The 18,753-nt window shown below is 43.5% G+C and overlaps 1 protein-coding gene across 1 annotated transcript in view; it reads right to left on the bottom strand.

Moving 5' to 3' along the window:
- LOC117407146 (cytoplasmic FMR1-interacting protein 1 homolog) overlaps positions 1-18,753 on the bottom strand; it is a 55,506-nt gene that overhangs the window by 33,768 nt on the left and 2,985 nt on the right. The window contains exons 2-13 of the mRNA XM_059029464.1: positions 13,485-13,619; positions 11,406-11,495; positions 10,538-10,615; positions 9,936-10,037; positions 7,842-8,023; positions 5,803-5,899; positions 4,510-4,638; positions 3,625-3,729; positions 2,524-2,615; positions 2,115-2,232; positions 540-662; positions 155-280 (exon numbers count right to left, since the gene is read on the bottom strand). Coding sequence (XP_058885447.1) covers positions 155-280; positions 540-662; positions 2,115-2,232; positions 2,524-2,615; positions 3,625-3,729; positions 4,510-4,638; positions 5,803-5,899; positions 7,842-8,023; positions 9,936-10,037; positions 10,538-10,615; positions 11,406-11,495; positions 13,485-13,601 — 1,359 coding nt within the window. The 5' untranslated portion in view covers positions 13,602-13,619. The remainder of the gene's footprint in view (positions 1-154; positions 281-539; positions 663-2,114; positions 2,233-2,523; positions 2,616-3,624; positions 3,730-4,509; positions 4,639-5,802; positions 5,900-7,841; positions 8,024-9,935; positions 10,038-10,537; positions 10,616-11,405; positions 11,496-13,484; positions 13,620-18,753) is intronic.

The following is an 18,753-nucleotide window of genomic DNA, read 5'->3' as shown; positions in this document are numbered from 1 at the left end:
TGCTCATCTGATTGGAAGCTGGCTGGTTAATATAACACTTTTCTTGTCGAAACTTGTTACATGTAGCCTCAGTAAGCGACCCAGCACCCTTTGGATGTGAATGTTGAAGTTCAGGACACTGTATCACATGCCTCAGACACAGAGCTCATCTCACCTCCACAAGAGCGAACTTCTCCTCGGTGGTGTAGTTGTATCTTGTTGCCCTTTCATACTCCTCTGCATTGTCTGGGCAGTCTTTATTGGAGTACTTGTCTGTGGGATGCACCAGCTTCCAGGAGTACTTGGAGAAAAGAAGAGATGAGATAATAAACAGGTGCTCATCACATCTAGTACTGAGAGGAAAGAAGAGAGATGAGATAATAAACAGGTGCTCATCACATCCAGTACTGGGAGGAAAGAAGAGAGATGAGATAATAAACAGGTGCTCATCACAATGTATGCTTTTACTGTGGGGAAACTTTAACAAGGAACAAAAACCAGTCTGATATCATACTGTGGAGAGTACAGCCTTCAAAACCAGCTAAACCATGGGCTCTTACCACTTCCATGACATGGGCACTCCACTGCGACAGGAGCTGTAGCCCCTGCAGAGCCGAGTCAAACAGCTTCCGATACTCAGAGTCAGTCTTCTGGGCCTCCTGCCTTCCTGAGCCAGTCACAACCTGCAACACACCCAGGGCCTGCATTAGAAATGCACACTACTCCACATGTGCAGTATCCCCCTATGGGACCTATGGGATGTTGCACTGGTATGCATTCTTTACACCCAAATTAACATTTGGGCTTGACAACTGTATATATTTTTGTAGACATTCCATCTCCCTGGCATTTGGTTAAATATCTACCTGTCTGTTGTAGTAGTACATTTTATTAAAAACGTTTATTATGCAATTTTAAAACATTTCCAGCTGAAACTCATCAAAACAGTTGGTTTCTCCCATGTACTATGAATCTGACAGGCTTTCAAACAGAACACTGTACTGTGGGTTCTTTGATTAATCGAGTCTTCTGTTTAAATAACCAGATTAAAGGATGACTGATTATAACTGCAACGTCTGAAGAGTATTTGGAGAGTCCCAGCTCTCTGTAAAAGCCTTCTGAAGCTCAAGAAGAAAGCTGTGTAGAAATTGGGAAAGCTCCAACCAAAACCTACAGCATGACTGCAGCATTATCACCTTCAATTTCTTACATTTACAAATCAGGGCATGTGCCGACAGACAGAGATAACAAGGCTATCCTACTGGAAAACACATAATCAAATACAAACAAAAAAGAAAGACATTTACTTAATTCACTCACTACAACGGATAAGATTAGTTAGACAAGAACACAGGCTGCTTGGCTACCACTGTCGGGCTCAAAGGTATTTTCAAATGAAGACAGAAACAAAAGCAGCTTCCCTGCGGATTGCTGCTCGAGTGTTTTGAAATACCTGCAGTACAAACATGACAATCAATCAATCTCTATTTTATATAGCGCCTTTCATAGTGGACCACCATCACAAAGTGCTTTACAAGATGAGGTAAAGCGGGTCCAGCTCATGAATGATGTGAATATTACGCCTCCTCAAGCACTGGTAAACAGGACACGATAACATTCTCATCTATTAAATCTATATTCAGGAGAACACATTCTTATATATGAGCTTAAGAACAAAATGTACCAGGAACTTGAAATGTATCATACTGAAGAGCGGTTTAATTTCTCTCATTACCCATCATTAAACAGCTGCTGCACAAACAGCTTGATAATTAGATGCAAATGCCCTTGATAGACTTAATTACAATTTCATTTTGAAGTATGCGGTTCAATGAAACTTGTGTACATAAATAAACAAGCCCTGCATTATATTCCCTCGTCCTCTTTTCATCATGCTTAAAAAGGGTTCACTCGTCCTGCTGCTCAATATTGCACTTAAATCACTTTCACCAAAAATGTGAAATAGACCACATGGAGCTGAAAGACTTCAGATCGCTTCTTAATACTGCCAACTTCAAAGAGAAGTCCACCAGGTGAGTTAAAGGAGTTTGAAGAGTTTATTAGCCCATTCCCTCCCCTGTACACAGCATATACCCACCCTGACCAGCACACACAGACACACCCCTAACACTGACCTCACTGTTGCTGTATCGGGCGAGCTCGGAGATGAAGCGCATGTGGTCTTCTCGGATCTGGATCATCTGCTCACAGATGTTATACTGAGGGCTGCTGCCAGTGGAGGTGCACGACCACCTGTTTCAAGACAGACTGATCAATTAGAAAAACTATGAACTGCAAAGCAATCTCTGTCAAGGGAGACCGATCAATTAGGAAAACAATGCATTGCAAAGCAAGCGCTGTCAAGGGAGACCGATCAATTAGGAAAACAATGAACTGCAAAGCAAGCTCTGTCAAGGGAGACCGATCAATTAGGAAAACAATGAACTGCAAAGCAAGCTCTGTCAAGGGAGACCGATCAATTAGGAAAACAATGAACTGCAAAGCAAGCTCTGTGAAGCAACTCCACACCCGAGAGACTCATACCTGGACTTGTTCTCCTCGAAATGCGCACTGTTCTTGATGTATCTCGACAGCTCAAGCTGCATATCACCAAACAATGGAACTACCTGTAGTTGCTGTAATAAAAATAAATAAATAAAAACTACAACATTACACATCTGCAAACACTCTAGATTTAGAAGAACCGGTTCTTAATACAGGGCTATTATATAAGGTTTGTCCAGATTTATTATGTCATTTTCCTGTCAGCCCCACTACTTCTAAAATGGCCATCTTGAACTGTTAAAGTTCAAATAAAGAATTGAATGAATGAATGAGATGAATAAATTGAAATCTGTCATATCCTGTCAACAGCGGGTAGGGCCACTGCAAACTCTGCACTCCAGAATGGGTGTTGATTAATTAGCATTTTTTTATTTACATCTGCTATAAGTGTGAAACACATACGGATATACAGACTGGCCCGACACCCTCAATTATCACTAAAGAACTTCCTATCTAAGCTTCATCACAATTGCACAAGCGGTGTGACACGAGTGAACATGTAAAGGCACATGCTATATCCACAGATTTGTATATCCTCAATGCTGTGACTTGTGCTAAACAAGTGAAAAGTACTACGATCTATCACAATTGGATAAGCAGTTCTCTCGATATCTGTGCGACATGCGTTCTTCCAGAATACACGTTAGGAACGCATCACAGAACCATCAGACAAAAGAGATCCCATTCTTTTGCCACTAGAGTGACCCTTTTACAGGAGCTGCTGTTGAAACACTGAAATCAATGGACTCTGTGCTTCAAGCAGCTCTTTATTGTATGGGATGCCTTTATATTTTGCAAGAGGGAAAGTACACAGCTGATCTCTCTTATCCATATCTATTACTATTATTAATTTGTCATTTAGCAGATGCTTTTATTCAAAGCCACGTACACAGACTTGGGGGTGTCACTTCCAATACGACCTCAGTTTCACATCTCATCCAAAGGGTCACACACAGTGAGTCAGTGGCTGGGATTGAACCTGGAACCTCCTGGGAACAAGCCCCTTTCTCTAACCACTGGACCACCAAGCCTGCTCAGTCTGCAAGCACGGCAGACCGCACTCCCCGCTCACAAGCTTACCTTAAAAAACTTGTCAATGCGGCTCAAATTAATGCGCTTCTTGGCATCCAGTTTGTAGATGTTGCTCACTGACCCGTCCATCAGATACAAACCAAAACCCATTACCTGGAAAGAAAGTTACGTTTTTAATTTGTTTCATGTTGTTGAAGTGACACATTCTCTCCATACACGACACAATCGCTTGGATCCTCAAGGCCCAGCTTGACAAAGTTCTCATTTTCTTCTGTTCTCGATTATTTCATTTATTTTTAATAGGGTCATTCCATTCATACAGCAATGCTTCTGGGTACAAGGAATGTTACTGGCTGAAAGCATGTCAGTCAACAGGGGAGGCAGCGGATTGGTTAATGACAGAAAAGAAGCCCTTGAAGGGGACGGGACAATTTCACCCTCCAGGTGAAATGACCCCAGAAGTGCAAGAGTCTACAAAAATGGCTTGCAAACAGAGATTTCTATAACCTACAGTAGTACCAACAGAACACCTTTTAAAATGAAAATACTTTCAAAACAACATCTGAGACCTATACAATGAATGGATGGGCATGGCAGAGGAAACGTATGGAACTGTAGCTACAATTACTTTAATGTGGATATTTCTATCAGAATTGTAAAGCTTGTTAACCTATTGGGTTGGGTTGCTATCTCACGTGCTGTTGGAAAAAAACACTTCTGATGTATTCTCATCATTGAATTATCATCAAGGCATTATTATTCACGCACTTGCAGAAATCACTTTGCTGTGGTTTGCTACTGAAGAGCCACAAGTTACCAGCCTCTGGCGTGTCAAGTCTCTCTCTTCTAGGCTTTATTTGTTGACATTTATAAACCAGAAGAATGAGAAGACATTTAAAAGGTGAGAGAGAGAGAGAGAGAGAGGCGGCTTACTTTCAGCAGCATGTGTTTCTCGGTGGGAGTGAGATACATCTTATTCTCATAGTAATCCACACACAGGTTCACAATATCAGCCAGGAGCTCTTCATACGCAGGGATAACCTCCAGCTGCTGCTGTAAGGTCTGAAACACAATCAAACACAGGTCAGCAACGGACAAGTAAACTCTTACATAAGACTACCACAGCATTCCTGCAGTTCATCCATGCTCTTCCCATGGTTATACTACTATGCATTTACCATAGTGTACCTTGGTTTACCATACCTCGCTGTTCTTTACAATGCTTCCCTATGCTTTACCATGCCTTGCTATTCTTTATAATGCTTCACTGTGCTTTACCATGCCTCGCTGTTCTTTATAATGCTTATCTGTGCTTTACCATACCTATCTGTGCTTTACAATGCTTCCCTATGCTTTACCATACCTCTCTGTGCTTTTCAATGCTTCCCTATGCTTTACCATGCCTCGCTGTTCTTTATATTGCTTATCTGTGCTTTACCACACCTCTTTGTGCTTTACCACACCTCTTTGTGCTTTACTATACCTTGCTGTTCTCTACAATGCTTCCCTGTTCTTTACCATGCTTTCATTGTGCTTCATTACACTTTGCTGTGCTTTTATTGTGGGGAACTTTTATAAGGGAAACTGAAGGCACTTCAACCCAGCACACAAGGAAAACATCCCCCCTTCAATGTATAATAGAGGTGCACTGTATAAACTACAAGGAGTGGAGCCTCTGTGCATTGCTCAGTTCCCATCAGTACCGTTCAGTTGGTAGCAGCATGAATAAACGACACAGTCTTGCCAGTAGTTTCCATCCTTACAATTCCCACAGCATACACAGCAAACTGCTTTCACTAGCATGCATGTGTATTATACAGGTCAAAGCGGTCATGTTTCTAACACCCAGCTTTCAATGGTCTACAGGGCATATTGTTACCTTAACTGTGAAGTGGTTAGGTGACCAGCATGCTTTACAGCAAGCATGGAAAACGCCACTGCCTGGAACTTTGCACCTTCCCAGGTTTTGCAAGGCAAGCCTAATTGGTCACAAGTGTTAGACAAACCCTGGAAGTCACAGGCTCAGGGGTGTTACATTAAGTCTTACTTCCAACCTGTACAGTTAGTGAACCACTAGTCAGAATACATTAGTATTTCACAGGGTAACATCTAAAGTGTGTTGTTGAATTAGAGTATGTTTAAAAGCTGTAGGGAGGGAGTGGGGGGACTGTACTAATGCAGTCCTGGTGGTGCATTACTTGTTTTGTTTTCCAAGAGATACCGTACCTGGGTAATTTTATTGTGGTTAGCGAGGAACATTGAAAGATTCTGTGACTCCTGAATGGACTGGGGGTCAGCCATCTTCCGAAGGAACTGAGCAGCTCTGAGGAAATACAAAGAGCACAATAAAGAGTTACGAAGCACCACCACAAAGAACATCACTGTTTATAAGAGTCTACACACACCTGTACTGTGTTTATAAGAGTCTACACACAAACCTGTGCTGTGTTTATGAGTCTACACACACCTGTACTGTGTTTATAAGTCTACACACACACCTGTACTGTGTTTATAAGAGTCTACACACACCTGTACTGTGTTTATAAGAGTACACACAAACCTGTGCTGTGTTTGAGTCTACACACAAACATGTACTGTGTTTAGAAGAGTCTACACACACACCTGTACTGTGTTTATAAGAGTACACACAAACCTGTACTGTGTTTAAGAGTCTGCACACACCTGTACTGTGTTTATAAGAGTCTACACACAAACCTGTACTGTGTTTATAAGTCTACACACAAACCTGTACTGTGTTTATAAGAGTCTACACACACCTGTACTGTGTTTATAAGAGTCTACACACACCTGTACTGTGTTTATAAGAGAACACACAAACCTGTGCTGTGTTTAAGAGTCTACACACAAACATGTACTGTGTTTAGAAGAGTCTACACACACACCTGTACTGTGTTTATAAGAGTCTACACACACCTGTACATGAAACAGGGCCACCAGAGCCCTCCACCCGACATGACAAGTATAAAGGGAATACGCTTCACTGTGTTCAAGTGTCCTTCACATGTCTATGATAAGGTTCTGACCACACCCACTGCTACAAAGCTCTTCTGTGGGTTCAGGTCTCTGTCCCACACACACACACAATAAACTGCAAAAGAAGGACTGTTCTTTTATTAATGTGTCTGCATTCCTTTCTTGATTTCCTTGCTTTGACCACAGTCTCCATGCCTGCATTCCTTTCTTGATTTCCTTGCTTTGACCACAGTCTCCATGCCTGCGGTTGTTTAGTTGTCTGCACCAGCTCCCCGTTCCCATTAAGCGATAACCTCCATTATTAATAAACCGTTATCTAGTACTTTCTGTTCCTTCTGATTTCCATGCAATTTACAGATTGAAGAGCCCTTTCTTTCTTGGTCTGTGGTTGTCTGCATTCTCCTTCTCGCCTCACTTGAGATACCCCATGAAAACGTTCACTGAATAAAGGGTTAGGGTTTCCCCCTTTTTCTGCATTCATTTTTTTGTTTATTTTGGGGCTTTTTGCAGATCAACAAAAAACAGTGTTGATTTTGTATATACAATCTGAAGAGTGAATGGTCAGGTTCTACCTGGAGTATTGCTGTGTTCAGACATCCTGGGAACTCATCTAATAAAACAGAAGTACAGCTGGGAATCACAGTGCCAGCTGTACCTCTATTACAACAAAATACAATCACCTGCCTCATGAACAGGGGGGTTGGAAGTGTGCACAAAATTAGCAACCGTGATCTTTAGCAGTACAGAAAAGCCAGAGCTGTGGCCACGAGAAAAAACATGACTGTGCTCAGAAAATAATATTTTACATCTGAAAGCCAAGTAGACAATCATAACAGACACAAGCCAGCTCTACATGTGTGTCTACCACCAGTAAAGGTAGTAGGCAAACACTGCCATCTAGTGACCACTCTCCAGAGTAAACTATTAAACTAGCAATGCCATGAAAAAGGCTCCCCCCCCCCCTCCAATAGCTCTTGTATTATTTTATTCACTTAATTGTATAACAGGAGAATTGTTAAAGACACGCTGTTTGACTTTGTGTCTCTCTTATTCAGCAGCAGGCAGTGAAACTCCTCCAGTCCCCCTGATGAACAATGACCAAGCACAGGCGTGTTGAGTATCTGAGAGCAAGCCCTGCTTATTAAACGCTAGTACACTACAACACACAGGATGGAGCGGGTCAAAGCGACAGTGTTAGAAGCACAAAGGGGTGTCTTGCACTTGCACTGCCCCCCCGTCGCGTTGCCCTGGACACAAGGCTGCCTGCTCACCTCTTGTAGGCCGAGTGGTCGTTCTTGACGCTGCACTTCATGTTTTTGAGCTCGTCCAGCACTGCAAACATGTTAATGAACTTGCCCAGGGTCAGGAGGTAGGCCTCAGAGACGAAGTCCTTCCTTCTCTCCGTGTGACACAACCTCTTCACCTCTCCACAGAACCGGTCGATGGCATTGCGCTGTAGGGGACAGAGCCAGAGTTACCACAGCCCTGGCTACCAGCAAAACTGCAAAAACACTGATGATTTTACAACCAGCAAAACTGCAAAAACACTGATGATTTTACTACCAGCAAAACTGCAAAAACACTGATGATTTTACTACCAGCAAAACTGCAAAAACACTGATGATTTAATGTGTTTAAAGTTTATACAGTCATCTCCGTGTATAGGAACACCTCCTAAGAGAACACTCTTGTAGTGAAACTGGTGTCCGTCCCCCCCGTTGTTAATGCTCTGCCCAAAGGAACAGGAACTTCGTTTAAAAAGCTTGTCATCGCAGCACACTGATTGGTTTATTCAATCTTTCCAGAACCGCCATCATATCATTGCTACGTTTTGTATTCTGATTTCCACGAGTGCACCTCATCGCTACAAAATGGCATGTAAACAAACAGTGAAAAGCGCCGCCATTTCTCTTGCTAGAAAACATAGGAAATTCGAGCGCCTGAAAAAAAAAACTGAATCAGACACAACTCGCAGAGCAATTTGGTGTTTTCCATTCTGGTGAGTTGCTTCACCATTCTGCAAAATAATTGTGTGCATGTCTTAAATACTGCTCCTGTACAGATATCCATAATTAATCTTGAGCTGCTCCTGCATTTTCTAACGTGTGTAGGGGTGCTGTGCTGACTTAGTCTGACAGTTAATTTATTAACACTCGTTAATCTGTTACTTTATTATAATATTTATTCACATACACTAGCCTATTGCTTTTCTCTTGCTTACTCTGTTCATTTCATATGTTGATGCACGTGCGTCATGACAAGTAATAAATATTTATTGATTTATATTGGTTTCTGGTGGTCAGCTCCGTCTTAGAGAACACTCTGCTTGCTGCCTGAGGGGTGTTCTCTTAGCCGGAGACTACTGTACTAGCAGTGAGCTACGGTAGCAACGTCAGTATTTCAACTGCATTCAGCTGTTTCAATTGAAATGGGAAGTAATTGAACAGCATTTTATTCTGATGGAGAGAAGTGAAGCAGCTGTTGCAATCCATTAGCATATGAATGACATTTTAGAATGATAGCATATTGTGCACAAACAGCTACAATACAGTCCGTTCACAAATAGAGCACCACACCTATTCAAAACGCAGGCTTTAATAATGACTTGATCTGTACACGATTTAATATTGGACTATTTTTACTTGACCGTTTGAGTCACGATACTGCATAACGCACTCTGTCCCCCTAAATTACTTATGGTCATTACTACTGTGAGAAATAGTTGTAATGTTTTGGTCATTTAGATTGCATGTATATTTAGTGCACCATAACTATATCAAACATCAATTAGTTTGCATACCATTAATCTGTAAGTAATCAATTCTGAGATGTACCTTGTGTTACTACCCAAATGCAACTATAATTCAGCAGTAGTTAAGAACAACGTGAACGAAGACAGAACATGGCATTGAAATGTGTAGCCTGCTGTTTCCAAACCTCCCTAATCTCTGACAGGTGTACTTCGACAACATGAGGACCATGAAGAGGCAGAAAGCTACCCATCAGACAGCATCATGTTGTAATGGCAATCCCAGTCTTCACAGCACGTACCCCGTCCGGAGCTCACAGGCAGACAGTGCTGAGGACGCACTGGAATTGCTTCCTGCTGATTTGCACAAACAGCCACAGAAAACCCAACCTTATGAGTCATACCAAACCAAAATAAAGCAGGGGCTACTGTAGACTATACATTGAAATATTTATCATTTCACATGTATTCCTCCAATACTGGGTTAGTATACGACATTTACAAGACCAGGGGCAGAATGAGCATCCCTGAATGATGTCATGCAAAGTGAGCAAAAACCAATGATGAAAATGACGGCTCGTATTTTTTAATATACTGGTAAGTGGTAGTTCGTTACCTGGAAGTACATGAAGTTCATGAGCTTGGTGACCTCTGGCTCCAGGACCTCCACGGTCTTCTCGTAAATCTCCACTCTGTTCGGCTGCTCATTGCACTTCACCTGAGACCACAGAAAACAAACACAAATCAAACAGAGACAGCCAACCTGCTCCCCCAGGACTCGACTCCTCTGCAGACAGAAGTGACACATATAAAGCATACGCGACGTCTCAGCGCAAAATGCAAAACGAGAGAAATAACCAGAGAGGCTCGAACTCCGACCATCTGCACCGTCTAGATTCAAATCCCCATTGAAGCATGTGGAACTCCACTCCGCTGTTTGTGTTTCAGTTAAACAGTAAGACGGTACGGTTTACAGTTCTCCTCCAGCCTTGGCTTGTGTGGGTAACCCTTCACATACCTGTGGAAAGAGAGCAGCAGATCTGCTTGCGTGGGTCACCCTTCACACACCTGTGGAAAGACAGCAGCAGATCCGCTTGCGTGGGTGACCCTTCACATACCTGTGGAAAGAGAGCAGCAGATCCACTTGCGTGGGTAACCCTTCACATACCTGTGGAAAGAGAGCAGCAGATCCACTTGCGTGGGTAACCCTTCACATACCTGTGGAATGGCCCTGGAGCAGCTCCTCCAGGTGTACAGCATAATGGCATACTCCTGACCCTCCTCAAGCATTTCATTCTAGGGGAGAAGAGGACCAACCGTGCTTTAGTTAAACATGGAGTGGAGCTATACAGCATGAACCCACTCAACAGAGGGTCACTGCAAGACTGGCAGGCAATATGGACAGATACTGTCCAAACACAGTGAATATTCAGACTGGGGTCCACGCTGCATTGTGTACAGATACTGAATATTCAGACTAGGGTCCATGCTGCATTGTGTACAGATACTGTACAAACACAGTGAATATTCAGACTGGGGTCCACGCTGCATTGTGTACAGATAATGTACAAACACAGTGAATATTCAGACTGGGGTCCACGCTGCATTGTGTACAGATAATGTACAAACACAGTGAATATTCAGACTGGGGTCCACGCTGCATTGTGTACAGATACTGTACAAACACAGTGAATATTCAGACTGGGGTCCATGCTGCATTGTGTACAGATACTGTACAAACACAGTGAATATTCAGACTGGGGTTCACGCTGCATTGTGTACAGATACTGTACAAACACAATGAATATTCAGACACTTCCTGCTGTTCTACTGTCTGGGACACATGGTATCATTCATTTTAGCAGCAGAACTTACAAAAATACATCTTTACATATCTATCAAAGGGAAGGGATCATTCTTTATGTGGGGAGAGAAGGTACATTCTAATAGGATATGGAAATACTTTTAAGGTCTTGTCAAATGTCCTTTTAAAACAAATAATTGAGGACTTGAACAGAAAAGGGAAGAGAAATCCTGCACCATGTAAAGCACATTAGAAGCCATTGTCAATGCTGGGGTACAGTACCATGCTGGAGTGGACTGTTGCTTGTTCGATGTATCGGGCGATGCCGGTGACAAAGGCATTCCTGTCTTCAAAGTTGGTATTGAAATTCGGCTATGGGAAGAACAAAAAGGAAAAGGGAAAAGAAACCCCATTAACTTATTACTGTAAATGAAAGGGAAATAAATAAAATAGAGATTAAAACAGGTGAAGAAATGCCAAAGACTTGAAATAATACAATAATGGATTTGGTTTCCGAAGTGAAGGGACCAAAACAAAGTTTGGGATTTTAACTCTTTCAGCAGGCAGTAACTACAAAGTAAGCCGACGCTAGGGTTACATTAGATTACTGCTGTTTTGAGTGGAGTTCTATCCCTATCCTCTTAAAGCAGCCTGCAGGTTTGAGTGGAGTTCTATCCCTATCCTGTTAAAGCAGCCTGCAGGTTTGAGTGGAGTTCTAGTCCTATACTATATTAAAGCAGCCTGCAGGTTTGAGTGGAGTTCTATCCCTATCCTCTTAAAGCAGCCTGCAGGTTTGAGTGGAGTTCTATCCCTATCCTCTTAAAGCAGCCTGCAGGTTTGAGTGGAGTTCTATCCCTATCCTGTTAAAGCAGCCTGCAGGTTTGAGTGGAGTTCTAGTCCTATACTATATTAAAGCAGTCTGCAGGTTTGAGTGGAGTTCTATCCCTATCCTCTTAAAGCAGCCTGCAGGTTTGAGTGGAGTTCTATCCCTATCCTCTTAAAGCAGCCTGCAGGTTTGAGTGGAGTTCTATTCCTATCCTGTTAAAGCAGCCTGCAGGTTTGAGTGGAGTTCTAGTCCTATACTATATTAAAGCAGCCTGCAGGTTTGAGTGGAGTTCTAGTCCTATACTATATTAAAGCAGCCTGCAGGTTTGAGTGGAGTTCTATCCCTATCCTGTTAAAGCAGCCTGCAGGTTTGAGTGGAGTTCTAGTCCTATACTATATTAAAGCAGCCTGCAGGTTTGAGTGGAGTTCTATTCCTATACTATATTAAAGCAGTCTGCAGGTTTGAGTGAAGTTCTAGTCCTATCCTCTTAAAGCAGTCTGCAGGTCTGAGTGGAGTTCTAGTCCTATCCTCTTAAAGCAGTCTGCAGGTTTGAGTAGACCTGGACGCAGGTCAGCAGTGTTGAAAGAGTTCAGAGAGCGGTTCTTAGTTGCTCCAATGTTACAGTTCATTGGAAATGAATGTGGCCTTTGTTCCTCCACTTATTAGAAAGTACAGCACAGAGCAAACACACTTGAGAGGTTAACCTTGACATGACATGAACCTTGTCCCCCAGACATGATTGGGGTAACTCATAGGTACCCATGTTATAGGCTCCAGGATCAGATTTCCTCTTTGACTCTAACAAAGCCTATTTATTTGCCACAGCACAGGAAGTATGGTGACATGATGAATGGACTCCCATTGGCTATATCTCAATCGTGCAGTTTTGAAAGAAGCACATGTTACTGCAATTTGAATTCCATCTGAAAACTACTGGAAACCACAGCAGAGTAAAAGGGGTCTCTGCTCTCGGGTTCTCTTGCTCATTTCACCTTGGGAGTGAAACTGTCCCCACCCCTCCAGCCTTCTTTCCTGCCATTAACCAACCAGCTGCTTCCCCTGATAACGGACAGGCTTTGCAGCCAGTGACTTCAAAGAGTGTGCAGAGGTGAAATGACCAGGGAAGGGAAACATTAACAGACATGTTTTCTACAGCATAAGCGAGCCTCATTCAAAACCTTTCATACCAATGCTGTGAATGGAAGTTAGACTTCTGCAGGGATGGAAATCATACAAAGACACTTATTGCATAGCAGTTCCAAATCCATATTTCGCTTTGCTGTAGTACAGCATGCCTACAGCATACTCAACACCACTAGCTCCAATGCACCAGGGATGGGAAGAAGACTCCCATTGCACAGCAGTTTGCTCCATTCCTGGTTTTACTGTGAGTTTAAATGACACACCCGAGCCTGTTACCTATATACTGTGGCTAGTCAAGCTCGTAGTAAAACCTGGAACGGGTGAAACTGCTAGTCTTATCTCCATGCCTGTATTGTTAGCGATGACCTCTTTAATGAGAGCCGGTTACTCACCTGGTATATCAAGGAGGAGGGAGGGGGCTCGATGCAGGGCTGCTGGTCCGGGAGAGGCAGCTCCTCCAGCAGGTCCACATTGGACAAGGCGTCCTCGAGAGTCACCGTGGTCGTCATGGTGATGGCACTGCCGCACTACAAACAAGGACAGAGGGAAGGGGGTTGAGCCGGGTCTCTTTCACTATATTCGTTTTGGAATAGAAACTGCTGGCCTATAGTGGCACCAGCAGCTGGAGAACTCCCACACAGAGCGCAGCTGCACATCAGAGCCAACGGCTACCTAAAACAAGAACAGCCAGTACTGAATATTCCCGAAGAAACAACATGCCAAAACCAGAGGCAACTTTCACAATCTAGCCTGTGTACCCAACAACAAGGTCTTTCACAGTTTAGTCTTCAAGTTTATTTTTGTATTCGTGTCTGTGTAACCCCATGTTTGCGTTCCACCTCGAAGCTAGACAATAACATAGACGACTCTGTCCACACAACAACTCCAGTCCCCTTACAGCTTTACAGCTTTTTGATAGCTAGTGGCCTCACTATTGTGTCCAATGGTAATGATTAAGTTGTAAAAGTGTGACACTTGAATATTGGGCTCAATAAAGAAAGCATGGTAAATGTTGCTTCAGTCCTTGTTGAGCGTGCTCCTTCACACACATAACTCATTTAGTTTCTACACCACTGTACGTGAATGTCTTCTATGGACGAGAGCAGAGAACCACAAACTCACAGCAATCACAAAAAAGGGAAGAATCTTCTTACTGTGCATGGCTTTCAGATATTTTAAGACACAAAAAAAACCGGGGTCACTTCCTTGTGACCGAAAATCTGTCTCCTCAGCAAAGCGCCGTCTTGTACAGCAGGCACATGCAATTCAAAGAGTTGCAAGAAAACTCCTGCAAATTCCAGGGAAACCTGGGAGCTTACAGTGGTCTGTAAGATTCAGAGCCGGTGAATTAGTAAATGCAGTGGTCTGTAAGATTCAGAGCCGGTGAATTAATAAATGCAGTGGTCTGTAAGATTCAGAGCCGGTGAATTAGTAAATGCAGTGGTCTGTAAGATTCAGAGCCGGTGAATTAGTAAATGCAGTGGTCTGTAAGATTCAGAGCCGGTGAATTAGTAAATGCAGTGGTCTGTAAGATTCAGAGCCGGTGAATTAGTAAATGCAGTGGTCTGTAAGATTCAGAGCCGGTGAATTAGTAAATGCAGTGGTCTGTAAGATTCAGAGCCGGTGAATTAGTAAATGCAGTGGTCTGTAAGATTCAGAGCCGGTGAATTAGTAAATGCAGTGGTCTGTAAGATTCAGAGCCGGTGAATTAGTAAATGCAGTGGTCTGTACGATTCAGAGCCGGTGAATTAGTAAATGCAGTGGTCTGTACGATTCAGAGCCGGTGAATTAGTAAATGCAGTGGTCTGTAAGATTTAGAGCAGGTGAATTAGTAAATGCAGTGGTCTGTAGGATTTAGAGACGGTGAATTCAGTTTTGCAGTGCTGCACTGTTTGTATGGGACACTCCTCCACTCCAGCATCACCCACGCACTGATGTTTAGATCAGGAACAAAAACAAATCAACAAAACTGTACCGCTTTATTGGGTCCTAAACAAAAGCGGTCTGTATTACACTGGCAGCTGCACGGTGGTGCTGTTTGACTGTGCCATACATGTGTCATCCTCCTGTGTTCAATTCCAGAGCACACAGGCAAGGCATTGTGGACTTCAACAGCACAGCACTCTACTGAATTCTAGTTAATAAAGTATTGATAATGGCCACTGTGGAAACTAAATCTAAATACTGCAGCTCATTCATTCAAGTGCCACTCAGGGGTATATAGGCTTTTATAAATCAAATCATCAGAAAGCACGTTGCAAGACAGAAACTCCGACACAGCTCATGGTCAGGGTGTTAAGTGAAGCTTGGTTAGGGAGGAGAGCTGGCTGGGGGGTTACACTGACACAGCATGCTTCTCAGCGGGGCCCAGCAAGCTCCAGCACACACTTTCCAGGCTGCAGTCTTACTTCCTTAATGCTAGAAAATGAAGCAATAGTCAAAGGAAGTGAGGAACACATTTCAACAACCATGTCGACTAGACGTCTTTTGTCTCAATGTCGTTTTCAATTGTCAAATAATAAACAGCTGATAACATCTGCTGCTTTGGTTTAGTGGGTGAAGGTTGCCTGCTGATCTCGCGTCCTGAATGGTGCATTGCAGCGGTCAGGCTCAATTTGCATTGGGTAGTAAAACAGGGGTAGAAATAAGAAGGAAAACAAAAAGCTCAAACTACAATTGTATGAGTATGTTGCTTAGTGGAATACTGGAAGGTGTTGGAAGGAATGCTAGAGTGGTGGTGCCTGCACCACAGCTCCTCAGAACCTCACTGAAGTGCTACCCCTGAGCGGGGCCTGCCTTTAGGCTGTGTCGAGTGTAATATTCCTGGACACGGAGGCAGCATTTCATCCATTTCTGTAGAGCTCTACTGAGGCAGTACTCCAGGAAACGGATTGCAGGGCATGTGATCTGTAACAGCTGGCAGGCAGCATGCTGGACAGCAAGACTCTGCAGAGCCCATTGTACAGCATATTTCAGCTGGATGTTCTTCACTTGTTGATGCATCAGATTTTCATTCGCACACCCCAGGAGACAGCCAGCCACACAACCAGCATGTGATTTAGGGTGTGGTACACAGGAAACAGAGGCTGTGCATTGACAGGAACACTCAAGACTATTTAAATTGAACCTGTTGAAGGTTGTGGCTGAAGAGGGATTAACGCTGCCAGCAGCCTTCACAAGTACAGACGATGGTCATGTTGTTGAGACAGAACCACTTGGATCCTTTAATACCCGACTTGATATAGTTTGAGATCTATTCGCTCTGAGGAGCCAGACAAACTCTGACGGGGGCACTGCCTCCTCTCGTTGGTAAATGTTCTTATAGGAATCAGCTCTGAGGAACTGGACGAGCTCTGATGAGCGCACTGCCTCCTCTCGTTGGTAAATGTTCTTATAGGAATCAGCTCTGAGGAACTGGACAGGCTCTGATGAGCACACTGCCTCCTCTCGTTGGTAAATGTTCTTATAGGAATCAGCTCTGAGGAACCAGACGAGCTCTGATGAGCACACTGCCTCCTCTCGTTGGTAAATGTTCTTATAGGAATCAGCTCCGAGGAACCAGACGAGCTCTGATGGGCGGCACTGCCTTCTCTCGTTGGTAAATGTTCTTATAGGAATCCGCTCTGAGGAACCGGACAGGCTCTGATGAGTGCACTGCCTCCTCTCGTTGGTAAATGTTCTTATAGGAATCAGCTCTGAGGAACCAGACGAGCTCTGATGAGCGCACTGCCTCCTCTCGTTGGTAAATGTTCTTATAGGAATCAGCTCTGAGGAACCAGACGAGCTCTGATGAGCACACTGCCTCCTCTCATTGGTAAATGTTCTTATAGGAAGTATCAATCAGCTCTGAGGAACTGGACGACCTCTGACGGTAAATGTTCAGATGTTCTTATAGGAAGTTAAAGACTCACTGCTGGTGAAACTGCAGGTTTTAGATGTGACAGTTTAGCACCTCGCTCTGTGCAAAGCAAAGAAGTGAGAACATGTTTTGAGCCCTGTGGTAAGAAGTGACGGATTTGAAACCCCAAGGTCTGTAGTCACACTTCAGACATGCGTTATTACTGCACGAAAAGTACATTGGGTTCTCTCTTGTGAGCTGCACATTTACTGACTAGGATTTAAACCCAGTGAATTCCACATATTTTCTGTGCTGTATTCAAACAATATAATGTTTCTGAAGCTCAAGTCCAGTAGTTAGGGTTTACTTCCCTTTCAGTGTGACACTGTTGTCTTCCCACTAGCATGGCAATGAGATGAGCTATATATAAGAATAGAAGAATGACCCAGCTGTCACCTGAACTTATCAAACACGTTTTGTTGTTCTTCAGAATAAACAAATAACAAAAGTCTCCAATCACCTAAAAGAAAGACAATCAAGGAAGCCTGCTCGAGGGTCCCTAGTGTGGTCATGCTTGGCCGATCCAGGAAGCCTGCTCGAGGGTCCCTGGTGTGCTCATGCTTGGCCGATCCAGGAAGCCTGCTCGAGGGTGTGGCCACACCCCCTTGTACTGCAGCTGGTCCTCTCTATGACTGCTGGGTGTGGCCTGCAATACAATGCATGCAAGCCAGCGCTCCTGTTCAGCCACAGTACCTCCCAACTGCCTAAGCCTCTGCAGAGGTTGTGTTTGTAATGCTGTAAAATCTCAGCTGTCTGAGTCACGTCAGCCTCAAACTTTTTTGCAATAACTCAGGAACGAATAATTAAAAAGACAGAAAAGCAAGTTAAAGTGTGACGGAGCACATGAACATGCCAGACAAACAAAAGGCCTGCATTACAATACTGCATGCACCCTTGTCTCACATTTATATTTATCCAGTTACAGCAGATCTGTGGGAGAATAATGCCATTTAAAACTGTTTAATATTAATAAAGGGCTGGAAACGTCCATGCACATAAAAATGTATAGTTATGTGGAGTAAATGCTGAATGACATGAAGTCTGTGTTTCTAGAACTCGATACACAGTTCATGTTTCATAGGAATATTCTGATTTCAAAGGGCCCTTCAGTATAGAAACACTGTCATTTAAACAGCTCTGAATGCATGGTATTGGAAAGTAACCTCCTCAGATTCCCATGCTTGCTAAATAATTCTGTGCTTGTGGTACAGTAGGCAGCAACCTCTGTGCTAATGAAAGAATTGCTGCTTCGTTTGCTAAATTTGTTTTCCTTGTGAAATGTCTTTCAAGGGGAGTCGATCTACGGAAATCACAGTCAGTGAAACACCCAGCTTTGTGGTTTTCTGATCTATTTAATGAACGGTTACGACACTGCACTTTGTTACCTAGCAACTCGGCTGTTTCACTTTCATTACAGTACTGTATGGGGTTTCATTTTCACCTGGATCATAAAGCTATTGAATTCATGTTTTCATGGGTCCAGTGTTACAGTTAATATTAGTTTGAGACAGTTCATGGAAGCAGAGATTGTGTTAATAAATCTTTGCGCTGGTCCAGTGCCACTGTGCAAGCTGGTCCAGAGACAGATCTGTTTACACTCCAAGCAGTTCAAAAAGTTAAGGAAAGGGGCTCCCGAGTGGCACATCCGGTAAAGGCGCTCCACGTGGAGTGCAGGATGCGCTCTATAGTCTGGACGTCGCCGGTTTGAGTCCAGGCTATTCCACAGCCGACCGTGGACGGGAGCTCCCACGGGGCGGTGCACA

Source organism: Acipenser ruthenus, chromosome 8 (assembly GCF_902713425.1).
Source record: "Acipenser ruthenus chromosome 8, fAciRut3.2 maternal haplotype, whole genome shotgun sequence".
Classification (NCBI taxonomy): Eukaryota; Metazoa; Chordata; class Actinopteri; order Acipenseriformes; family Acipenseridae; genus Acipenser; species Acipenser ruthenus.
The sequence above is the reverse complement of the archived record's forward strand: the minus strand, read 5'-3'. Positions and strand labels throughout refer to the sequence as shown.